The sequence below is a fragment of the Crassostrea angulata genome, chromosome 1 (genome assembly GCF_025612915.1).
Source record: "Crassostrea angulata isolate pt1a10 chromosome 1, ASM2561291v2, whole genome shotgun sequence".
In the NCBI taxonomy this organism is placed as follows: Eukaryota; Metazoa; Mollusca; class Bivalvia; order Ostreida; family Ostreidae; genus Magallana; species Magallana angulata.
This window is the reverse complement of record NC_069111.1, coordinates 54,960,490-54,986,396: the sequence shown is the minus strand read 5'-3', so window position 1 is coordinate 54,986,396 and position 25,907 is coordinate 54,960,490. Positions and strand designations below refer to the sequence as shown.

Sequence of the window (25,907 nt, the reverse complement as noted above, 5' to 3'; positions counted from 1 at the left end):
TTACACAAAGAGCCACGTTTTGTCAAAAGTGTTGGCATTTTGTTTCTTTTTTTTAAAATTTCGAATAAATCATCTATCTTTTTTAGTTTTCTTATTAATAACGTGTTTTTAAAACATTACTATGCATTTTGGACACATACTATGCGCATGAATTTCCATGAACTACTTTGCTGCGCGATGAAGAAACAGGGATTGAATATATAATGCTTGTTGCAAAATTCAAGGCAGTAACTGTTTGTGCTGTTACGATAGGCAATGTTGTTTTTTCCATCGGGTTCGAAATTCAATTAATTTCTAGGGTATATATATTTGACTTCTTTACTGAAGAGCGTTAGTCCGTGCAGTTTTACCGCCAATGTATCTGTAGTTTGCAGTCAGGTCACAAATGTAAGTTTACAAATTATTTGCTGTTTTAATCAAAGTTTACTAATTATTATATCAATTCTCATTTGTTATAACATTTAAGTCTTTTCTAAGATACCGTAGTATTTACTTCTTAAGTGAAGTTTTTATAAGTCTCGATAAAGTTGCATAGTATTGTAACGAGTAAACACACATAATAGTTATTTGTGTATTGCATTAATGTTAAACATTTTTAGTATTTTCTGTGTTTGCGGAACATGCTTTTTGGGTAATGATATATGTACTGTTATTTTTCCTTTGTAATATTGTAGCTTCTTACCTACATACACAAGTACGCACGAATAAAGTTGATAGAAAAGTGCTCGTGTTTCGGGTTAACTATGCACAAGGCATTATAGTAAGAAGATTTCGTATACCATGGCATCAAACCCTGATCCAGGAGAAACAGATACTGTACGGGAACCTGATTTGTTGGAGGAAAAGAAACCTGCTCCAGGACAAAACGAACACCCTGATCCAGGACAAAACGAACAACCTGATCCAGGTAACGTCAAAGACCCTGACCCAGGGATAACTGAAATTCAGCAGAATCCTGATATAGGACAGTTAGACCATAAAAAAGATCAACAATCTCTTCATGAAGCAGATGAGAAAACTATCGATGCCATCCCGAAATCACTCGGAGCAAGAGCACGAACAAAAACGGCAGCAGGTAAAGGATTTTACCAAAGTCAACTTCATGATTTTCAAAAAAAGTTACAAAAACATTGGACAAAGATGGAAGATTTATTGATAAATCTGGACAAAGCTGAAGTTGGTGATTTACAGAGACTTAGGAAGATAGAAGATGAGTTGAAGAGAGTTCGTACCAAGCACAATGCTGTGTTCAAAGATTTTATGTTATTTCTAACTCGAAATAGTGACAAAGAAATGATCCGAAAAAGTGAAATTGAGTTTGAAAGAAAAGAGACTGTAGTTACCTCAGTATTAACTCGCCTTCAAGCATTGAAATTAGAAGCCGCTGAAGTTTTATCACAGAGAATTTCAGACAGTGAATCATCTAGTGCATCCTCTCAACGATCCTTTGTTAACAAAAAGGACTTAACAGAACAATATGTGTCGCAACATTTTAGTGATCCAAAACCAATTGAAGATCTCTATTTGAAAACAAAATTGAATAAAGAACAATATTGTGAATACAAAATCCCACAAGAAAAGGAACCATTTTATGCCGAATCATTATGTTTAGAAAAACCTAGAGAAAAACTGAAAGTTCAGGCAACACCAAAGCCAAATAGATTTTATGATCAGGATCCTCCTGTTCCAAACATTCCAAACTCTCAACTACACAGCACAGTACAAGACGACTCGGTTCTAGGAGGACTTGTGCAATTTCTCCTCAAGAAAGACTTACTATTAACCAGATTTTCCAAGTTCAGTGATAGTCCTGAAACATTTATTGTGTGGAAAACTAGTTTTAAGAGCATTGTGAATGAACTTAATGTTTCACCATTTGAAGAAATGGACTTGCTTGTAAAGTGGCTGGGGCCAACCTCCAGCACATTTGCTTCTAGTATCCGTGCTTCCAATGTTCATGCACCTGAAAGAGGACTTCAGAGGATATGGGAACGTCTACACGACAGATACGGGCGCCCAGAGATGGTTGAAGCAACTATAAAGAAAAAGTTAGACAACTTTCCAAAGCTTTCAAGTAAAGAAATGAACAGACTTTATGATTTATTGGACATACTGTCAGAGTTAGAATCTACAAAATCTGATGTTCATTATTCACAACTGTTGTCATATTTTGACACTTCCTCCGGGATCAATCCTATCGTCAACAAACTACCCTACGGTCTTCAGGAAAAATGGACAACTCGTGCCTCAACGTACAAGAAGCAGTATAAAGTACACTTTCCACCACTGTCTGTGTTTATTGACTTCATTAGAGATATGAGTGAAGTGAAAAATGATCCAGCATTTGTGTATGACAACCCGCGTATCGCCCCAAGTTCAGCACCTGCACGTGGAAATAGACGAGACAGTATTCTGAACCGCAAAACATATGTTCAACAAGAAACGATGAAACGCTGTCCTATTCATAAAGCTGAACATTCATTGTTGTGTTGTAGACAGTTTCTATCAAAGCCACTTGAAGAACGACGAAAGTTTTTGAAAGAAAAGCGCATTTGTTTCAAGTGTTGCGAATCAACAAATCATATGTCCAGAGACTGCAACGTTAAAGTGAAATGTGAAAAATGTGGCAGTAATAATCATAGAACATTGATGCATGTTGACAGATTAACGAACTCTTTTGAAAACCAACATTCAACTGTCAGAGAGAATGGCGGGGAGGATAACGCATCAGAAAATGTTGCCTCAAAATGTACCGTGTTGTGTGACAAACCCTCTTTAGGACGTTCTTGTGGGAAAATAGTGTTAGTGAATCTGTTTCTACGTCAAAATCCTAACAAAGCCATAAAAGTCTACGCTATACTGGATGATCAAAGCAATAGAACACTCATTTCTCCTAGACTTTGCGATCGTCTGGATGTTCAGGGCCCTTCCACCCAATATTCTCTGTCATCGTGTTCAGGAACTACAACTATGACAGGAAGAAGAATCGAAGGACTGTGTGTTCAATCAGTGCATGAAGATTGTCAATATGAACTTCCAATAACTATTGAATGTGATGATATACCAAATGAAAGATCGGAAATTCCTACTCCAGATGTTGCTCGTTTTCATTATCATTTGAATTCAATTGTCAATGAGCTTCCACCAATAGAAAAACAGGTAAACATTGAACTATTGATTGGTAGAGATGTTCCAGAAGCACATCATGTGTTTCATCAGATTACTGGACCAAAGAAAACTCCATTCGCTCAAAAGCTAGGATTAGGATGGGTCATAATCGGAGATGTATGTCTCGGAAAAGTTCATCGCCCAGACCTTGTTCGTGTGATGAAAACCTCCGTTCTTAACAATGGACGTACGACACGATTCAATCCATGTGAAAATCATTTTCAAGTGAAAGAACATCAAGCTTTAGACACATATGACACTTTGTTTCAAAAGTCCCCTGATGATGACAAAATTGGTTTGTCTGTAGAAGACCGTAAATTTCTTTCACTTATGGATGAAGAATTTCAGAAGGATGAAAATGGAAAATGGATTGCTCCGCTTCCTTTTCGTTCTCCGAAACCCATGATGCCAAACAACCGATCTCAAGCATGGAGAAGAGCTCAAATTTTGGATGCTAGCTTAAAGAAAAATGAAGTGAAAAAGACTCATTTTATTGAATTTATGAAGAAAGTGTTTGATAGTGGTGCTGCAGAAATAGCTCCTGTTCTCGATCATGAAAGCAACAATGAAATGTGGTATTTACCCATTTTTGGTGTATACAACTCTAAGAAACCTAATCAAGTGAGAGGAGTGTTCGATTCGTCCGCAGTCTATGAAGGACATTCTCTGAACAAAGTGTTGATGACTGGACCTGATCTTACAAACAGTCTTATAGGAATATTATTGCGTTTTCGCCAAGATCGATATGCTGTAATTGCTGATATTGAACAGATGTTCTACCAGTTTTACGTGAAAAAAGAACACAGGGACTTTCTTCGTTTTTTCTGGTATAAAAACAATAATCCAGATCTTCCTCTTATTGAATACCGAATGTGCGTTCACGTGTTCGGAAATGCACCGTCTCCTGCCATAGCAACATATAGATTACGAAAAACTGTAGAGAATTGCGAAAACACTTATGGGTCTGATGTTAAAGACTTTGTAAATAGAAACTTTTACGTAGATGATGGTTTAGTGTCCTCACCGTCCCGTGAAAAAGTTATAGATTTGATTAAAAGAACCAAAACAGTGTTTAAAGAAAATGGCAATTTACGATTACACAAGATTGCCTCGAATGATAGAGAGATTTTGAATAGTTTCGGTGAAGAGGACTTAAACAAGAACCTTAGAGATGTACACTTTGGAGAAAACTCAGTCTTACCCCTACAGCATAGTCTCGGTTTATCATGGGACTTAAATCATGACAGTTTCTTGTTTGAGATTCAAGACAGTGAAAAACCAAACACTCGGAGAGGGTTACTTTCATTCCTGAATAGCATTTTTGATCCGTTGGGCTTTTTGTCACCTATTACCTTGTCCGGGAAAATCCTTCTTCGACAATCAGTTGGTGCCGATTGGGATCAACCATTATCAACCGCAATAGATCACAAATGGAAAGAGTGGAAATCATCTCTACAGTGTTTACAAGACTTGAGAATTCCTAGGATGTACTTACCTGTTTCATTAAGTTGTGTTAACAACATTGAATTACATGTCTTCTGTGATGCGTCAGAAACAGCGATTGCAGCAACTGCATATTTGAAAATCACTGGTGATGACAACGCAAGCCATTTGGGATTTATATTGGGAAAAGCCAAACTAGCTCCAATGAAAGGACATACAATACCACGGTTAGAACTTAGTGGAGCCGTCCTTGCTTCAGAAATTGGACAAACTGTTTTAGAACAATTGGATGTAAAACCGAATGTTGTGAAATATTACACCGACAGTAAAGTTGTCCTTGGATACATTTACAACCAATCGAAAAGATTCTATACATATGTGACAAATCGTGTGAGCAAAATCTTAAAAGTGAGTTCTACTGACCAGTGGAATTATGTACCGACCCATAAAAATCCTGCCGACTGTGCGACACGAGGAAACTTTTCGAGTGAACAGCTACAGAATAGTGAATGGTTACAAGGACCTCAATGGCTTTTAGAACAACATGAAGAAAATGAGGTTAATAAGAACTATAACTTCCCATTGATAGATCCACAGGATGACAAGGAAATTCGTCCAGATGTACAAGTCATGAAAACCACCACTAAGATGTCAAAGAACTGTATAACTGAACTTGCAGAGAAATTTTCTAAATGGAAAACCTTTATCAAATTTGTCGCCTGTTTAAGACACGTCATCAAGTCTTTCAAGCACAGAACTCATTCTTGTTCTGGATGGCATATGTGTGAAAACAGTATCAGTGTACAATCCTGTCAGGATGCTGAAAAATTTGTGTTGAAAGAAATACAGAAAGAGTGTTTTAGCAAAGAAATACTCTCTCTACAAAATGGAAAAACTGTTTCAAAAGATAGTCGGATTTCAACCCTTTCCCCATTCATTGACAGTGAAGGTTTACTTCGCGTAGGTGGGAGACTTAATAATGTGAAGAATGTGTTACCTACTGGAGAAATCAATCCTATAATATTGCCAAATAAACATCATGTTTCAACACTCCTGATTCGATTCTACCATGATTCAGTTAGACACCAAGGAAGACATTTTACCGAGGGAGTGCTTAGAAAGAATGGCCTCTGGATTATTGGTGCAAAACGTGAGGTGTCTTCATTTATTCACAATTGTGTCACGTGTAGAAAACTTCGTGGAAAATTCGAATTACAGAAAATGGCTGATTTACCCTCTGACAGAATTACTCCTGGTCCTCCATTCACCACAGTAGGAGTGGATACATTCGGTCCATGGACAGTTTTAGCAAGGAAGACACGTGGTGGAGTAATAAACAATAAACGGTGGGCAATCATGTTCAGCTGTTTAACCACACGAGCCATACATATCGAAGTAATAGAAGAAATGTCTAGTTCTTCCTTTATCAACGCCTTACGACGCTTTGAAGCAATACGTGGACCGGTCAAAGTATTTAGATCAGACAAGGGTACAAATTTTGTAGGAGCAGCAGATGAATTAGGAATACAAACTCTGAATGTTGAAGATGGTCCGATTAAAAAACATCTACGTGAAAATGGAACAGTTTGGATATTTAACTCTCCTCATTCTTCGCATATGGGTGGCTCCTGGGAGAGGATGATTGGTCTGACAAGAAGAATCCTTGATGCGATATTACTTGATCTAAATTCCAAACAATTAACACATGAAACTTTGACAACGTTTATGGCAGAAGTGTGTTCTATTATTAATTCAAGACCTTTAGTGCAGATTTCATCTGACCCGGATTCAACTTTAGTTCTTAGCCCTATGATGCTGTTAACTGGAAAAGTGAATTACTTACCTGTGATACCGGAAAGTGATAACATCAAAGATATGTACCGCGCCCAGTGGAAACATGTACAAGTTCTCTCCGAAATATTTTGGAAACACTGGAGACAAGATTACTTACAGAACCTTCAACCCAGACGGAAATGGAGAGATGATCGACCAAACTTAAAAGTTGGTGACGTTATTCTTTTAAAAGACAGTGCAGTACATCGAACAGACTGGCCTATTGGTGTTATAACAGAAACATACCAAAGCAGCGATGGTAAAGTTCGTAAAGCTCGCGTTCGCGTCCATAAAGACGGACAAAATGTGATGTACACGCGTCCTATTAGTGAAATGGTGATGCTGAATTGTTGATCGTGAAATTTGTGTTCCACAAAATTATAATGAACCTCCACATCTGATGACTGGTAACTATGTTCCATAGTGTATCTTTGATTGTGTTCCACAATGAATGATTGTTCTTAAACCATGTGAAATTTCATATGATCATTGCAAGTGTCCATAACTTAAGTTTTTAACCATGTTCCATGGTGAAGATATAAAATTTGCATATATGTTCCATAATGATATTTTTGAAGTATCTTTGTATGATTATTACCCATGTTCCATGGTGAATATATTTTGCATTCATGTTCCATGAAATTTCTGCACTATCTTTGTTTGAAAGCGTTCCGCTATGAATTCTATCAGTTTATACAATTTTTTATTGGTAATATTTATTTAATATTAGGCGGGGAGTGTGCTGTTACGATAGGCAATGTTGTTTTTTCCATCGGGTTCGAAATTCAATTAATTTCTAGGGTATATATATTTGACTTCTTTACTGAAGAGCGTTAGTCCGTGCAGTTTTACCGCCAATGTATCTGTAGTTTGCAGTCAGGTCACAAATGTAAGTTTACAAATTATTTGCTGTTTTAATCAAAGTTTACTAATTATTATATCAATTCTCATTTGTTATAACATTTAAGTCTTTTCTAAGATACCGTAGTATTTACTTCTTAAGTGAAGTTTTTATAAGTCTCGATAAAGTTGCATAGTATTGTAACAAGTAAACACACATAATAGTTATTTGTGTATTGCATTAATGTTAAACATTTTTAGTATTTTCTGTGTTTGCGGAACATGCTTTTTGGGTAATGATATATGTACTGTTATTTTTCCTTTGTAATATTGTAGCTTCTTACCTACATACACAAGTACGCACGAATAAAGTTGATAGAAAAGTGCTCGTGTTTCGGGTTAACTATGCACAAGGCATTATACTGTTAAACTTTTTAACTTCTACTAGACAGACATATTTTTTGCTTAAAGCCGCTTACAAAATTTGGTCGCTCTCTGATGCTTTGCCGACATTAAAAGCATGAGAGAGAGAGAGAGAGAGAGAGAGAGAGAGAGAGAGAGAGAGAGAGAGAGAGAGAGAGAGAGATTTTCAGTCTTTACTACACAATATGCATAAAGACACACCAAAAGAGCCCGGCTTTCAGTACTTCAGTACTTTGATTAAATAATGGTTTGAAACGTGCTAATCAGGAAAACCCAAAACACTTTTGGCGGTTGTAATGTTTTGCTTGCATGATTATTATAATAACATAATATAAAAAAAGTCAACTAAAACAATCTTCGATAACTATCAATAATTTCCTATTAATTTGATTTTATTCGTTATAGTTGTAAAATTCGAAAGAAAGATTTACTATGCGGGATCGAATTCTTTTATCACAAGTTTAACATACACAAAGGATTGGCTGTGTTGAACACTCGGCTAGGTATTGGATTTCTACTGAAAAATCAATAGATGTTTCTTACGCTTTCCTCATAAAGTTTAGGCTTCAATGCATGCACACGTTATGCTCAACTTGGTCGTCCAGCGGTTTCAACCAAGAGCTGATAAAAGTTTTGTAACCGTTGAATAAATTATCCATTACTTAAGTTTATCATGTGAATAAGTGATCCTTTTTCCGTGTATACTTTAACGATCAAAGAAAAACATATCAGCAACATTTGTTATGGATTATTGGGTGGTTGTAAAGAGAAAAGTTGTACAATTTTACTCTTATACAATCTTTTAAATTCACTGTTATTTACTAGTCAACACTCGTCTAGCTTTCATCACATAAGGAAACCAGAAAAAAAGTTTTAAAAGGTGTGAAAGAAGAGGCATTGGCCTATCCATGTTGTCAATTGACATACATACTCATTCGTCATATTATGCCATAGCATACTATACAATATGATCTTCATTGGGTTTTTTTTTAATGATTTTATTTCAAAGAATAAATGTTTTAATTGCAGATGATTAGTGGTAAACTAATATTGTACTTCGAAAAATTTGGAACACTTCTGTATATGGGGTTGTTTTTAGTTCAAATCTCATAGCATACCATTGCATTCCATGACTGTTTAATACCGATATTGCTTTCTAATTCGTTAAAGGCAATTCATTTATATGTTCTATTACAAAGAAAGAAGATGGGGGAATAAGATGGCGCAAATGAACGTTCGGTTTAGTCGTGAAATACAATTTTGAATTTATTTTTTCCCAATTAAATCTATTCAAATATATTATAATACGAGTTTGACAAAGCACAATTTCTAATTATATTCAGTTTTTAATATATTTAACAACAAATAAGAAAAGAAAATATTGCCTGATATTCTGGTGGTATCAACCCATAACATAAAAACCCTAAATATTTATCATAGGACCGGCTCAAACTAACATGCTAGATAACTATGTCAACGTGAAATGAATCGAATCTTGTTTTGCAGCTTGTTTATATTAGCATCTAGGCTCCTATAAGGTGTAATTTTTATCGCTAAGTATTGAAAATCTATGATGCCAATATCAGTAATTCAAAAAAGATAACTGCATGTCAACAGAGATACATGTATGCTGTATGTCAACATACATATTTCGCAAAAGAGCATAACTAGGCTGCAAATAAACAAACAATTGCATCTTGGAAGTTGAAAGTTGGATGTCACATGTAGTCTATATTTGATAAGTGAAGAATATTTCTCGAAATCTGAGTTGCATATTGTAATTATTAACTCTGATTGACATATTGACATAATTTATTTCCAAATATTTACATTTTCAACTGTCTTTGTCTGTGATAACATTACGAATCAATTTTGAACCCCAAAACCTAATAACTTCATGAAACATGAGTGACAAAAAATGTGGGTGTCTTATAGCATAATCGAAAAACGGCATTGGTTGCGCCGCGTAGTAATACACAGCATGTGCTACTTGAAAAACAGTGGTTTTAAAATAATGTTGTTTTAAGGGGGTTAGCACCTGAAATAATAGTAATGTCAATCATCCGAAAACCACTTGGATATAAAGATGGGGACCTAAAATGTTCATTTATTTTATTTGGGACCCATGTCACATGCCGTTTTTTGGAATTATGGGGCCCCAAACAGAAATGATAATTTTCCTGAAATTTTTGTTAAAATGGCCATGGAAATTAATTATTTGAAGAAATCAAACAAATATTTATAGTTTGAACTATTTTTTGTTATGATTTTATATATGAATTTGAGCACATGTAGTGACTATAAAAAATAAAATCTAAGCCAAAGTTTAAAAAGTCTTGCTTAACTGTTGGCTTCAAAAGCCAGTACATAATGAACACAACAACATATGTTACAATATTTTGGAGTAACCAAATTATAAGGCAAATAAAAAAAGATATATAGTAATGTCATCTTTCAAAAACTTTGCATACAAATAGACATACATGTACATTTAATGTCTCATTTAAAAGTAACATAAGTGGTGGTTACATATCAAAAATTTGAGATATAGAAGAAAATAAGATACCTTTAGGCCAAAATTGTAGTTAATTTTTTCTTAACTACTATGAAATATAAGGTAAATATGCAAAACTTCATTATTATAAATATCAAAATATGGTTTTAATGGTTTTTTTTTTAGAACATCAGGAATATACCGAAATACAAAAACTATCTAGCAGTTTGGTCTGCGCTGAAAATTATGAAGTTAAAGTAACAGTACTCTAAAACTATTGAACTATGAATAATGTTCATTTCCGTCTTGAAAACCTTCCGCCATAAAATTTAGTCCCTTATTAAACTCTGTAAAAATGTAATTGTTTTAAAACAATTTATTTAATAAAGTTTATTTGGCATTGTACACTATAGATATACTACTAGAATCAATATGCGATGCAAAATTTTCAGACTACGTGTGACCCAAAATGGCTACCCAAAACCTAAGAAGCGAACCTTTTTAAAGTGTACAAATTGGAAATAAATTGGATATAAATATAAGTTATAAGGAATCCACCTTTGAATATTACGAGGTGATAATTTCGGTCGGAGGGTGGTCAGATCTATCATAAATCCCGTTAGCACACTTTTCTCATGGGCGCAATCATACATGATCCAGCGGGGAAATCACAGACAATATCATTATAATAGGCGATCTAAATGTTGATTTGTTAAGTATTCCACAAACTCATGTAATTCACGATATTATGTCCAACGGAAACTTTGTTAACAATATCAATGAACCCACTCGTGTCACAAACACTTCGAGCACACTCATTGACCTAGTTTTGTCAACACCGGCTGTAAAGGTACACGAGTCCGGCGTACTTAACATAGACTCGCCCGTTAGCGACCACAAGGCTATTTATATTTCCTTCTCCATCGACATTGAACTTAATCGTGCATACGAGCGTAATATTTGGGTATATAAAGATGCAGATTTTGAAAAATTAAACTCTCTAATTTCCAACTGCGATTGGGATATTACAATTAACAGCGCTCCAAATATTGATGCGGCAGTTGCACAGTTTACTTCAACATTTATGGCATATGTTCGTGAATGTGTACCCGAAAAAACTATAACCATACGCCCCCGCGATAAACCGTGGTACGACTCGATGCTTCGTAAAACTATGAGAATTAGGGACCGCTTACGAAACAAAGCTTTAAGAACCAATAATGATGCCGACTGGACAAAATTCCGACACGTTCGTAATAAAGTAAATAATATGAAAAAACACGCTATAACTAATTATTATGATAATATTGAATCTGCATTACATGATAGTAGTAGGAATGGTAAAATATATTGGAAGTTGATGAAAGATTTATTCAAAGTTAAAGCAACAACTGAAATACCCCCATTGCAATTCTTTGAAAATGGACAACCTACATTAGCCTTTTCAGATATTGAAAAAACAGAAACTTTGAACAAATATTTTTCATCAATTTCAAATATTGAATCTGCGAATCGTTCATTACCAAATTTATACTATATGTGTAATAATTTTTTTTCAGATATTCACATAGAGGTTCAAGAAGTTTTTGACATTATATCAATCTTGCCCGTTAATAAGGCTATTGGCCCTGATAATATTAGTCATAGAATGTTGAAATATACAAAATTTTCCATTTCAAAACCTTTATGTATGCTTTTTAACAAATCACTTGTTGAAAATTCATTTCCAAATTATTGGAAAATAGCTCATGTTCTACCGCTCTTTAAGAAAGATGATCCATCTGTTGCAAGTAACTACAGACCGGTATCCCTGCTAAGCTGTGTCAGCAAAATTATGGAAAGGATAGTTTTTAAGCACGTTTATAATTTCTTTCACGAAAATAATTTATTCTATAAATACCAGGCAGGTTTTTTGCCTGGCCATTCCACGGTATTCCAACTATTAGAAACATATCATAGCATTGTCAAAAGTATAGAAGATGGGAAAATGTGTTGTATGATTTTTTGTGATTTGTCTAAAGCTTTTGACAGGGTGTGGCACGAAGCCCTAATTTTTAAACTTCAAACTTATGGTATAAGTGGGCATCTTTTACAATGGTTTAAAAGTTACTTAAGTGATAGAACACAAAGGGTAATGTACAAAAACAAGTTATCATCAACGTTATGTATCAATGCTGGTGTTCCACAAGGGTCAGTATTAGGACCACTTTTATTTCTTATTTACATTAATGATGTAGCAACGAATATGTTATCATTTTGTAGACTTTATGCTGATGATAATTCATTACAGCATTGTGATTTATATACTAAAAACATTGAAATTGTATTGAACCATGATCTGAAAATTCTCAGCGATTGGTCTGACAAGTGGTTATTGAAATTTAATCCGTCTAAAACAAAAGCTGTTTTTTTCACTAAGAAACATGTAGAAGAATTTCCTAAGTTATTTTTTCAAGGGTGTCAACTGGACTATGTTTCAACCCACAGACATCTTGGTTTACTTTTTTCTAATGATTTAAGTTGGTCTCAATATATTAATAATATAGTAAACAGTGCATACAAAAAATTAGGACTTTTGAAAAAACTTAAGTTTACTCTAGGTAGAACTAATTTATCAAAAATGTATATCACGTTTATTAGACCAGTTCTTGAATATGCTTCTGTAGTATGGGACGGTTGCAATATGTTTGACATGGAGAGATTAGAAAAAGTTCAATTAAGTGCTGCAAGGATTGTTACTGGTTTACCCATTTTAGCATCTACAGATTCTCTCTACACAGAAACTGGCTGGGAATCTCTGGTCAGTCGACGAAATAAGGCTAAATTAATAACCATGTTTAAAATTCATACAAATCAAGTACCTGAGTACTTGAGCAATATTATTCCTCCCGTAACAAAAAATGTCTCAATATATCACACAAGAAATAGCGAAAATTATAGTGTTCCAATCAGCAGATTAGAACTTTACAAAAAATCTTTTGTACCTGACACCATTCGGAAATGGAATTCTCTCAAATTAGAAGTTAGGGAAGCAACGTCTCTCAACATATTCAAGAAAAACATTACTGAAAGTATTCCTCAACCTCCAAAATATTTTTCATTTGGTAAGCGCACTATTAATATTTTACATACCAAGTTGAGACACAACTGTATTTTGAATTATGATCTGTATAGAAGAAACATTATTGAATCACCCAATTGTATTTGTGGTCAAAAGGAGGATGTTTATCACTTTTTCTTTGTATGCAAGAATTATGTAAATGCAAGAAACAATCTTTTTGAATTACTTTTTAATAGGCTTGATGAAACAATTTTAGTTAACTCACATTTGCTTCTTTGGGGTAGTGACAATTTGTCTTACAATACAAACTGCTTTATTTTTTCAGCAGTTCAAAAGTTTATTAATGAGTCTGGAAGATTTAATAATTAAATTCCTTTTTGCTTTTGCTTTCTATACTGTACATTAACGTTATCTACTATATATTTGCAATTACTTTGTAAATGTATGTCTATGAATTTAATTATTATAAAGTCAATAACTATAAGTAACATGTAATATCATATGTACTATGACAATTGTATATATTGTATGTATTATCATTAGGAGAGGAACTTGTAAGTTGCAAGAACTTGTTTCCGATCCTTTTGTGTTACTTACACAATAAAATATGTTCAAATCAAAACATGATCCAGCACAAACTTTCTAACCCTTTATATCCCGGGAAATAAAACAATTTTCATGACGATAAAACAGTAATATAATGATAACTCGACGTGTTTATTTAATATACCAAAAAATTGAACTACATGTATACAGATTTGTTAAATAATCAAGATGTTTATATTACTTGTATATCCTTTTGTGATAGTTTTATTAAATAAAACTCATAATAGTTAGACTCGGTTTCGTCAGGTACAGTGCCTTTCTACTAGTATATATACAAAATGCTGTACACGGTTACAATAACAAAGATAATTTTAAGGCAAGTATTAGAAATAAATTACATTCGTACAAAGTATAACCGATGTACAAATCGTACAATCAACAGAGCAAGTGTTTGCAGTCATAAAGAAGATTAGTTGTACATAATTATATACATGTAGATACTCTTTTTTTCAGGTTTGCAAAAGCCAGTTATTACTAAGATGAAAACCAGAGAAGGTCGTTATGGGCACGCTTTCTGTGTAATAACTCCTTCCTCCGTTCCGCCTGACCCAAACAGAGTCCCCTTTGACCAACTGAAGTACCGCCATGTTTGTTCCCGTGGAGTAGGCAGCAGAATCGAAAGACATTGTTCTGACTTTCTTTGAACCATTCAGAACAATATCTAGATATATATAATTACTGCCGTTCGTATTAACAGTAACAAAGAAGACGTAAGTCCCGTCCGTGGGGGCGGTGAATTTCCCCGTGCTGGGATTGTATCCGTTTCCATTATTGGTGACAATGTGAGGGAACACCAAGATGTCTCCTGCCCAGGTGGTAGACCGTCTAGTCACCCCGACTGTGAAGCCCACACTTGTCTTTGAAGCTGAAATGTAAACATTGATATGTACTTGTGGAAATAATTGTTAGTTATCTCCAATAGACTTTGAAGACTTTTGTCATATCTTCATATTATTATACTTACATTCAGTGTATATTTCCCCTAATGTTTTCAGTGGAAATCTACTACGTTCAATTTTCTATGCATACACTTTGCTTATTCATGCGCCATGAGCACAAATATAAACGTCTTCACGTATTTTGAGTATATTTATTTTTGTAAGATTAAATAAAACTTTCAGTCTTACATGACCAATTTGAATGTACTTTTGAAAAAGAATCATTAAATTATATCTACTCCTCAATAAAAAAGATTTTTCTCTACAAAGTTTCTGGCACTAAATTTTTAGTCACCGAAGCGAACTAAATAATAAGTTGATTTGGCTGTTCCATGTATGTTTCATATCCCTGACTGAGAGCGTATATAATGACCTTACAACGACAATATGAAAATATTTTATACAAATATATATAAGTTAAAATATATATATAAACATTGAATGTTAACATATAATTTGTCTGAACCGCTTGGTGTGTTACAGGACCGACGACATCCGAAAATAGGTATTCATGCTTAAATAAAACCAAATAGACATAATTAGGCAATAATTTCGGTTAGTTTGTACTATACAATAAAATATATTCCTTTATTACTTTGAGTTATTTAAAGTTTGAAACTGCGCAAACCAGTTCACTGAGTGCGCAAAAATGCTGTGTTATGCAAACAATAAACTATATTAATATTGAAACTCAAATTTCTGCAATTTTTGCATAAAAGCAATTAATATTCAAACATCAAATCAAGCATTGTAATGGTTTTCTATGTACCAATTGATGGCGGGATATCTTGTTTCATTGAACAGAAATCGTTTAATAAAGACAGATAGTCCTCATTAAAATTGACTAACAGGGCAGCGAGGAGTGATAAAAGTATGAGTTTAACTCAAGAAAACACTGACGCAAACTGAAGATGCACGATGACGCAAGTAATATGTCAAAAGTTATTCCTGTATTTGTGTTTTATTGTCATACAATTTTGAGATGGTTTTTGACTGCGGTTTGGACGTCAAACATTCAAACAGCCCGGAAAGAAACAAGATTATCTGCAAATATTTGGTTAAGAATTAGTTTCGTCGTATGACGTTCAGGGTCTTCCTACGAGAATGAAAAGATACACGGTAAAAAAAAAAAAACCCAAAACGATCAATTGTCAGCAAATAACTTATCAAGTTCTGTAGAGTCGTTTTGAAATGCCAGGGAAAGACAATTTATAAAAGGTTGAATGAAGATTGGGTGTATTAATAAACTGTGCATGTTTCTTCATGACTTCATTTTTAAACGTTACCGTAATTCGTTGTGACAAAACATGCTGCTTTAGAAATCATGTAACAAAAATACTTTTTAACAAATATAATGAAACTTCATATAACAAAATATATGTTAATGGATAAAATGATGTTTTATTCATGACTTTCAAGAAAAATATATATATAAGACAGCGATTTACTGCGTATTTTTTGATTGACCGTCATAAGTCTGTCCAAAGATAATTTCATGTTCCAATTTAAGATACAAAACATTCTAAAATTTATTCAGACATTTCCAGACAATTTTTTTTTGTATTTATTTATTTACATACACTCAAACAAATACCATATGTAAGCTACTCAGTATTTGCAAACTAGCCGTAGTAAGTACATTGTTTTTTAAACGACATTTTCTCTTAAACCCATGCTCATGAATGATGTTAAACATAGAAATTACTTTGAACTGCCAAATGATCGAGCATAAATACATGTACATAAAATAGAAACTTACTTTGACAAGGGGGCGAAATCACCAGTTTCATTTTAATATACTCATGAACTCCTGGACGTTTTGTTTTGCAACCGCATTTTAGACATCATTTCATTCATATAATAGAATATTTGCCAAATCAACTGATGATCGAGAAACAACTGTTTATCTATTATTTCATACATATACGAAAAAACCGTTGTTTCATAGCGACAATAAGATATGTCCGATAATCGGATTAAACTGCTTTAACCAATAAAAAAAGTTGAAAATACCTGATATCATTTTTCTGATGTTTGTTAGGTCATTTTCCACAGCAGACAAGTTGTATACCATTTGTGTATGAAAGTCCTTTGAAGAGAGCAGCTTGTGGTTTATTTCACTGACAGATTTATTTACGCTGACAGAATACTCTGTTAGTTTGCTCTCTATCATTTTTGAAACAGACATGTTTAGTTCCGTGGTATGTTTATTCAAATCTAGTAACTTCACAGAGAGGTTGCCAACCTCTGTTTTAATTGAATATAGAACCATAGGTGTATTTTTCTCAAATTCTTCAATTTTTTTATTCACGGTCGTCTCGTACTGTACACGGCGAAATGAAGTACTTGTAAAGTTCTGCTTAATTTCACTGAAATTTTGACCGATAAACTTGAAATTTTCTTGATATTTCACGGCTTGTTCTTTTAACCTCTGGTTCTCAGTTTTCAATGAATGTATATCAATTTTCAGGCTTGAAATTTCTTTCTCTGCATCATGGAGTCGTTTATCGCTGGTTGTCATCTTTTCTTTTATTTCTATCATTTCCTTCATGAGAATTTGGACGTCCTTTACCAGAGACACTCTTATCAGAGTCTCCTGGTTCAACAAAATTTTGAAAACGTCGGTCTTTGTTGCTACTGCTTCATCCCGTAAGGTGACATTCTGAGTTTTAGTGTCAGTAAGACGAGAGAATCCACTCGTTGGAATTACACAAAGACACCAGATGATGATGTACAGTGGCATGTTAGGGAAAGGATATAGAACGGTTGTAATGTTTGAAATTATGTGAAGAGCTTATTTATATATCTTATTAAGAAGGTTAAAGTTCATTTAGAAACAGTTGCCCTAAAAGGGAAAGGTATGCGGTATCGTCTAAAATCGCGCACATATAGAAAAACCTTTTCCTCATAATCTTTGAATAAATTCCAATGCTTCTCCCACTATCAATAACGAGTGAAAAAAAACCATATCAAATTATCCTGGCATTTTAAAAATGAAGACTTGAAAGCAACAATAAATTGAAAATAGATTTTACAAGGGTTTATCGAACATCTGAAGCCACATTTGAGAACCCAAAAGAATTTCTAACTTAATTTCGTAAAGCAGCAAAAAATTAGGTAATTTGAAACAATTGAATGCTAAAGAAGAACTTTCATGTAAAATATTTTGTATGCATAGGAAGAAAGTAAACATCAACATTTCTAGTTTTTGTTATATGCTTGTTTATATTCATTTATATTCATTTAAGTTATCATTCATCTAGAATATGTTGAATAAATGATCAATATATTAAACCCTGCCCTATCCCAAAATCAATGGCAATGACATTTTTAATTTACCTTTTTAGAGAGACCGTTCTTATTCATCGCAATATCGTAGTATTATAATCTTGTGTTCGACGCTGTATGAATAAGGTCTAGGATGTTTAGTTTCTGCGCGTTCTCTTCTACTTGGTTGGCAAAGCTCGTTATATTTTTTACATATTAGTTCAAAAAGTATTTAGTGCACGTATATCATCTCTTTATTAATTGCTTTCACATCTGTTGATTAAATAAGTATCAGTATGTAATGTTGAAGTATTAGCATGAAATTTTGAGATATCATCATAATAAAACTGATGACATAATATGCGAAAAATTTAGGTGATTCCCCAAGCACACGTACGTGTACCCGTTGACGTTTGAATTCCACCCCTTCTAATACACGAATCGCTTCCTCCAAAACATGCAATGGCTCTATTATTTTATTCATCTGTGATAAATAAAATCTTACATATAGATTTTCAATAAGATAAACGCATACAATTTTCAATTTTCGAATGTGACTAACAACATTTACACGTACAGATACTTGTTACAACTTCAATTAAAGCCCCTTACCCAATTGGCGCGCGAGCAGAAGCGACAAAAATATTCGTGCAACCGAAAAAATAGATATGGTTCGTAAACTGTTGCCAAAATAATCGCATATGAAAAAATTAGTCGTACGCAACTCGCAGATTCAGAGCAACCGTTGCGCGATGTAAACGCAATGAATCTTGCAATTTATCTTGCTTCTGGATGCGACTGCTGTACAATGAAAGCGAGTGTTGTAAGATTATTCGATAGGATCGCACGAATGACTAGACGATCGGACGATTGAACGTGTGCCAATGCCATAGGACTGCGGCGCTCGGCCGATCATGCGTTTCATCGTAGGAATGCTCGTGCGAGTCATAGGGGGTATATATATACATGTCCCGCCCGTTTCCGACGCTCTTCGGTAGAAGTACTTGAAAAGAAGAAACCGCCCAAAAATATAACGAAAGCAACAGCCAAAATCAAGGTCAATTGTGACCTGAAACATATGTCCTTACACAGTGTATAATTTATAAGCGAACTATTCGCCCGCTTTATTTTCGCTTATTTCGCTCTTTTTGTCAGTTAACGGATTAAGACTTGGCGAATTCCAATGTCTTATATTATTTCACTTTTACCACAGCATTATTGGGGCGATTTCATGACGAGCCAAAATCTTAAGTAGAAGTGAAAATAACCCTGTATCTAGTATATACTAGTGGCAAAGCATGAAAACTGAAACAGATAAAACTTGCAATGAACGTAAAACGTTGCAAGATTACATGAGACACGTTGAACAACAGTCTCGTGGTCCTACAACAGATGCATAAACAGCTGCAATTAATCTTACGATCTTTAAAAGTCGTACATCGCTCTTGCGAGTACACAAAACGTTGTAAAAAGTTCGTAGTAATTTCGTGCGTTGCATTGCAGAAATTTAGATCGCATTCGATTGCGTATGAATTGTGTGCATGTCCAGTATTTTGAGGAGACTTGATGCAACCACAAAAACGAATGCGAGACCTCGTGCAACGTATGCGATAGCTCGCACGAAGCCAAAAAAAATCCCATCGCCAAGTGTTGTAAAGTGCTCGCGTGGCAATTGTGAAAGGGGCTTAAACAAGAAACGTTATGTGACCTGGTACGCGTAGTTCTAAATTGTTACCTACAAGAGGTGAGATGCAATCGATGTTCCTGTCTTCACATGTCTGGCGGTATTCACTGTTCAATAAGCAATATCAGTGTAGATCAATTCTCCTGTTCACGGCAGCAACATCTGGTCAAGCTTAGACCTGGGTTTTTATAGTGCCTCGTACTGATCCACTGATGCCCACAGTTCCCCGTTCCCACCTACCCATGCTCTGTCCAAGCTATACACAAACCATAATTTTCGCTTATTAACGGACACTGGTTATTACTTTTGGAATTTTTAACATCTCCTGTCCTAGTTTTTTGTACTTTATTTGCCAGAGACCACTGACAATATTGCAAAAATTAAATATATCAAATAGTAAAATATTGCAAAATGTCATAATTTGAAAGCGCGGTGATCGACTACATTTTGATCATGATGAACTGACATCCTAGTCAATATCTTAGGTGTCCTATTCCATCTTAATCTTGTATGTGTTAAGCAATTGCAGACAAGAAATATAAATGTCTCCCAGCGGTATATAGTTGTTAGTTGTAGTTATACATTATTTTCAAAATCGTTTTTTGTAAACACTGTTTCATTTCAAATACTTTGGATTGATTTTTGGTCGATTTCAGTTTTCAACACAAAAAAACCCGAAAAAGTCGTTATAGGCACGCTATGAGTGTAATAACTTTGTCCATTATAACGACCAACCCAGACAGAGTCCCCGATAACCAACTGCAGAACCGCCATGTTTGTTCCTGTTCGAAATTGAGCAGAATTATGGGCCAATGTTCTAACTTTACTTGAACCATTAATTACAATATCTAGATATATAAAATTACTGCCGAGTGCATTAACATGAACAAAAAAGACGTATGTCCCGTCCGTGGGGGCGGTGAATTTTCCCGTTCTCGGATTGTACCCGTTTCCATTATTGGTGACAATGTGAGGGAACACCAAGATGTCTCCCGACCAGCTGCTAGATGATGTCGTGAAACCCACACTTGTCTTCATTTCTGAAAGAATACACAATGATATATACATGGAGAAATATCATTGCATGATACCCCATGTCTATATCAGATTGATAAGTTAGAATCAAGAAGCATTCTCTCTGAATTCGAATGCTGTATTATAGATTAAACAATATTGAAAGTTTCTAGGCACTGCTTAAACACATTTCAGGGAAATCAATACAAATTTCATATCTTATAAAATCTATGTTTAGTTTAGCCTTTCACTTCTCCACTTAGATACAGAAATATTCTCAAATCGGTACTTCCGGTATGTACACAATATATTGTTTTCAGAGGGTTTTTTTCGTGTCAAAGAGAGAAACTTCTAAACCAGAGATGGTAGGTATTCTTGATATATTCTAACAGTATCAATTAAATTTTACACTCCACTGAAAGGAGTTTAAATTATTTAAACGGTCTAAATGATCAAAAACGTTGCACAATTAGCCCGTAGCTTAACTTGATAAGGAAACGCGGTCCTAAATGTCGGCGCCGAAACTCTTCATTGCACCAAGAGAATATAATCTGGAGGAATATCTCATTACTCCATTCTCACCGAAACCTTTGTAAATATGCCTAAAAGGACCTTTTTCATTCGACCCATGTTTTTTGTTATTACTCTTTATGCAAAGCTAGGTCACTTTTTAAAGTATCTAGATCTGTCCTTATATTTTTCTTTTATAAACATCGATTGACGCGATATTTAGGTCTCAATATTATTTTTTGCTTCATCTTGATTTCAAGGTGAAAAAGTTCAAGCTTCTTTTATTTTATTTTTTACAACTTAAAATACCATTGAAATAAATAGTAATTCATTCAAACTAAAATAGTTTTTTTTTAAGATAAAAGATATGCTTTTGTTTGATGGAAGTGTAAATATAAAGAATTCCTTCAGTTTCTTATTATTCATTTAGTAATACTGCACTAGGAGTATTATTCTTGATTACTCAAAACACATGCATTCACAAGTTAATAAGAATTATTAATAATAACCACTAATGAATGGTATGAATACATAATTGTATAATATTCCTATCTCAAAATAGAAACCAACTTTTCTTTAAAACACCAATTACTTTGGGTGTTAAGGGGTTGGGGGTAATTTGAAACCTTATTTTTTCATATCAGAGAATATCCGCCAACACAATTCAAGAAACTCGAAATTCGAGAAACTTTTGTTGACATCAACTATTATTGTAAACTCTTAATCAATAAAATGCTTTCTTTGGTGATTCATGCCGGATATGAAGGTAGCAATATTGCAGAAAAAATACATAACCCGCGTTCAATAAATTGATTGTAAAAAGTAAGTAAACTTCACTAAATTATTGTTAATGTATATCAGTACGTTAGCTAAAGGAAAAGGTCAAATTACATGTATCTTTAAAGGGAATTTGACATTATCATGATTATTCGTGCAGTCTGTGATTTTTCTTTGGTCGATGAAGGTTTCGACCAGTCATTATACGGGGCGTGTAGATTTCAGTCCTGTCAGTTTCTACAGAGATATATATGAATTACAATCAATTTACGTAAGAAAAAGGAGATAATCATACTTGGTAAATCAAAATTTATACGAAATAAAATCATTTCATGTCAATAAAGTATGTTCCATTAACGGATCAAGTGGCTTTAATTGCTAACATTAAGTATAATTCGAGTCAATCGACTAAAAGTAAAATTAAAAACTTTTAAAAGTAAAAGTACCTGATATTATTGTCTTGATGCTTGTTAGGTCATTTTCCATTGCAGACAAGTTATGCAATAATTGTTTTTGAGAGTCCTTTGAACTGGTAAAGTTTTGATTTATATCACTGAGAAGTTTATTCACATTTGCGGAATGCTCAGTGAGTTTGCTTTCTATAAGATTTGGAATCGACTTGTTCTGTTCCACGGTATATTTATTTAAGTCCAGTAATTTAACAGACAGGTCGCTAACTTCTGCTTTTATGAAATTTAAAATCTTAGATGTATTTTTCTCATATTCTTTAAATGTATCATTAAAGTTCTTCTCGCATTGAACACGGTCATATGATAAGTTCCGGTCGATTTCATTGAACTTATGGCTATTAGTCTTGAAATCATCTTGAAATTTCCAGCCTTGCTCTTTCAACTTCTGGTTCTCGGTTTTCAGCAACTGTAGCTCATTTTTTAAGCTTGATATTTCCTTCTCAACATCACCGAGTCGTATGTTGTTGGTTGACATCATTTCTTTCACTTCTAACATGTCCTCCATAATACTATTGACGTCCTTTACCAGAGACATTCGAATTAGAGTCTCCTGGTTCAACAAAATTTTCAAAACATCGGTCTTTGTTACTATTGCCTCATCCTGTAAGGTGACATTCTCAGTTTCAGCGTCCGTTAGACGAGAAATGGCACCTGCTTGTGTTACACAAAGGCATCCGATGATGGTGTAGAACAGCATGGTAAGGATCTGCAACGACCGGTATGTACGACACCTTTATTTATACATCTTATGACAGATTATGGAGTGCGCAGAAACGGATGTTGTCTAAAGGATTGCGGTTTGAATCATTTAAGCTCACCTGAGAAAAAGAACTAAGTGAACATTTGTTCTTTATCCTTTGCATTGCTGTCTTGTTTGTTTAAAGTATGATCAAATGGAATAGGACGCAAATTTTCTTTGTACGAGGGTTGTCCAAAAAGTTCGTGGACACATGTAATTTTATTCAAAATAACAGCACCATTATCAGGAAAGTATTATAATATCGTAATATAGAGTATAATAATGTATATGTATAAAAATCAGAGCAATTTACATTTTTGTTATGGAGTTATGAATGTATATACATTGCCTATACAGACCGCACGGCCCAGTGTGACGTTTAATTATAACGACTTTTCTATAACGTCGTAGTCCAGGGTCAACCTGAGAGTAATATGCCGCATTCACCGTTTGGTCAGAGGGTACAGTCGCATATTCCATCAAAATATCACTTGTGCCTCTTGTGGATATGTAAACTCAAAGCATTTTGATGTTTTTCCTGTTTCCTCAATCGTTTGTTTTGTTTCTATCTGTTTTATACCTAAGTCGACATAATTTTATGTAGGCGCACTGTTCCGTGCGGTCAGATGACGTCGCTTTTTCAGGCAATTTTAAAGACATATTGTTGCCATAATATCCTTTAAAAGTCCTCTGCTGGTTTGGAAATATTTTCCAACGACATATGAAAATGACGAACACCATACAGACTACGTCACAATAGAAGATTAGGAAGTTTTTAAATGCAAATATTTTTATCTAAAAACTCAATTACAAAGTTTGGACAATTTTTACGCTGGGCCGTGCGTACTTTCCGCGACCCTTTGATAGATTAAAATTTTACTCTATTTCCATGGAAAACATTCAAAACCACTTTAGTTTGATTTGAAATTTTATGACAAAGATTTAGATATACAATAAGTATATATAAACCCATTTAAAATGACAAAAACGCGAATGTCCACGAACCTTTTGGACAACCCTCGTATATTAATATAGTGAAACATATACGCAAGGTATTGTAACTTCGCCAGGCAATGGTAGATGAGAATAAATGAATTGGACCTGCCTGGCATAATGCAGGTATCATACGCCTTGGGTAAATAATTATAAATAATGTGAATGTCCTCATCCTAACTCCAATTTTAGAATAGTTCAGTTCAGTTCTTTATTAACTTTACACGTAAGCTGTACAATAGAAATAGGAAAGGAAATCTTTTACTTATTTTGGTTACCTAATCAGTCTTCAGAATTGATATATTATTGTTTGTCATACCCACTAAAATTTAACTTAGTGAAACAATATGATACAGAGATACACTAAGTCTAAAGAAAGCTATTCATAGTAATTTTCAAACCTTATTTCAGTAAATTAAAAATAACAAAGTTCATATTCTTGCTTAAACATGCATATGCATGACTCTCGCATGTAATGGATGAAGTTTGGGTGAGCAACATTGCCCATAAGCCTTTTGTTAGAAATACACGAAAAAGAACTGCATCTTAAATTAAGACTATATTCATTCATAAAAAAAAAAATAGTCGGCTTAAGTCATTTTGCAGATAACCAAGTACAAAACAAGTAAACTTAAAAACTATGCCAGAAACCAGTGGCATAAAAACATATATATAGAGAACCTAGCCTTGAAACACTGTAACAAAAGGCATTAAGTTAAATTTGGTTCATCTGAACAGCAAATTAACAGTGAGTTACATACAGGCTTGCTGCTTTGTAAATGTTATTACACCGAAAGTTTTCATTACTGTCATTTTGTTAAAAGAAACATTTATGGAGGAAGATTATATATAATTATCTTGTTATCATTTGTTTCAGACGGAAATCACGCACTGACAGAAATAATACGTAACGACAATTATTGCTAACAAAGAGACACAATTTCTAAAAAAAAAAATGTTTCCAATAAAATGAAGACAAATGTAATTTCATCGTTAACTTGACCGTGTTATTTTATTCTACACACGAATTATTTGCTTTAGCTTTGTGATATTTATTGTGACATTAAAATTTGACCTTTTGACCTTTTAAAACGTCCTCAATGAAATGGACGTGTTTGCTCTTTTGAAGGCCCATATATGAAATATTTTTACAAATGTAAATGTTTTATTATAATCATCATACATGTATGATGTATAAACGCCTCATCAAGGAGAGAGCATTTTAGGTTTGAACCTTTTGTTTATACCATCTTATCAATAAAATATGTTCAAACCAAACCATACATGTATAAAAAGACATCATTTACAGACTTGGGCTGTGAATCTCTGTCATATACCTGAATGATCCTTAGTTCTAAATGCTCAGTAAAGAAGTTCAAACCCACCATAGCCGGTTCATATAATATAACTCAGCCCTCGCGCGGTATAATGTGTTTCAGAATAATCAACATAATTCATCATCATGGAGGATGTGTACACAGGTGTTGTTGGAGTCAACACCAATATTGTCTGTTACAACATATCCTTGACATAAAGGTTTCTTCCCTCTGACCGGTTTACTGTTGTACCTGAATCGTACCTTTCCTGATTTGCTTACTACGACTACTTTGTCCGCATTCTGGTCACTTGTCACTATGTCTCCATTAG

General features: G+C 34.1%; 3 protein-coding genes across 4 annotated transcripts; 1 reads left to right on the top strand and 2 right to left on the bottom strand.

The window, feature by feature from the left end:
• Positions 1 to 241: 241 nt before the first annotated feature.
• Positions 242 to 6,798, top strand: LOC128193037 (uncharacterized). The gene is made up of 2 exons (XM_052866224.1): positions 242 to 387; positions 675 to 6,798. Exon 2 carries the CDS (start codon positions 781 to 783, stop codon positions 6,796 to 6,798), a length of 6,018 nt encoding a protein of 2,005 aa, XP_052722184.1. The 5' UTR covers positions 242 to 387; positions 675 to 780.
• Positions 6,799 to 13,975: 7,177 nt separating this feature from the next.
• On the bottom strand, positions 13,976 to 18,544 carry LOC128156575 (complement C1q-like protein 3). Of its 2 annotated transcripts, none has more exons than XM_052818753.1 (2): positions 16,820 to 18,544; positions 13,976 to 14,733 (listed from the first exon to the last, which is right to left on the bottom strand). In XM_052818753.1, exons 1-2 carry the CDS (start codon positions 17,547 to 17,549, stop codon positions 14,318 to 14,320), a joined length of 1,146 nt encoding a protein of 381 aa, XP_052674713.1. In that variant the 5' UTR covers positions 17,550 to 18,544; the 3' UTR covers positions 13,976 to 14,317. The 2 variants fall into 2 exon arrangements, with proteins under 2 accessions (XP_052674713.1, XP_052674723.1); XM_052818763.1 differs by lacking the exon at positions 16,820 to 18,544 and adding an exon at positions 16,566 to 16,782.
• Positions 18,545 to 18,718: 174 nt separating this feature from the next.
• Positions 18,719 to 23,232, bottom strand: LOC128159563 (uncharacterized). The gene is made up of 3 exons (XM_052822695.1): positions 22,505 to 23,232; positions 19,426 to 20,797; positions 18,719 to 18,968 (listed from the first exon to the last, which is right to left on the bottom strand). The coding sequence occupies exons 1-2, from the start codon at positions 23,223 to 23,225 to the stop codon at positions 20,379 to 20,381; spliced, it is 1,140 nt and encodes a 379-aa protein (XP_052678655.1). The 5' UTR covers positions 23,226 to 23,232; the 3' UTR covers positions 18,719 to 18,968; positions 19,426 to 20,378.
• Positions 23,233 to 25,907: the final 2,675 nt, after the last annotated feature.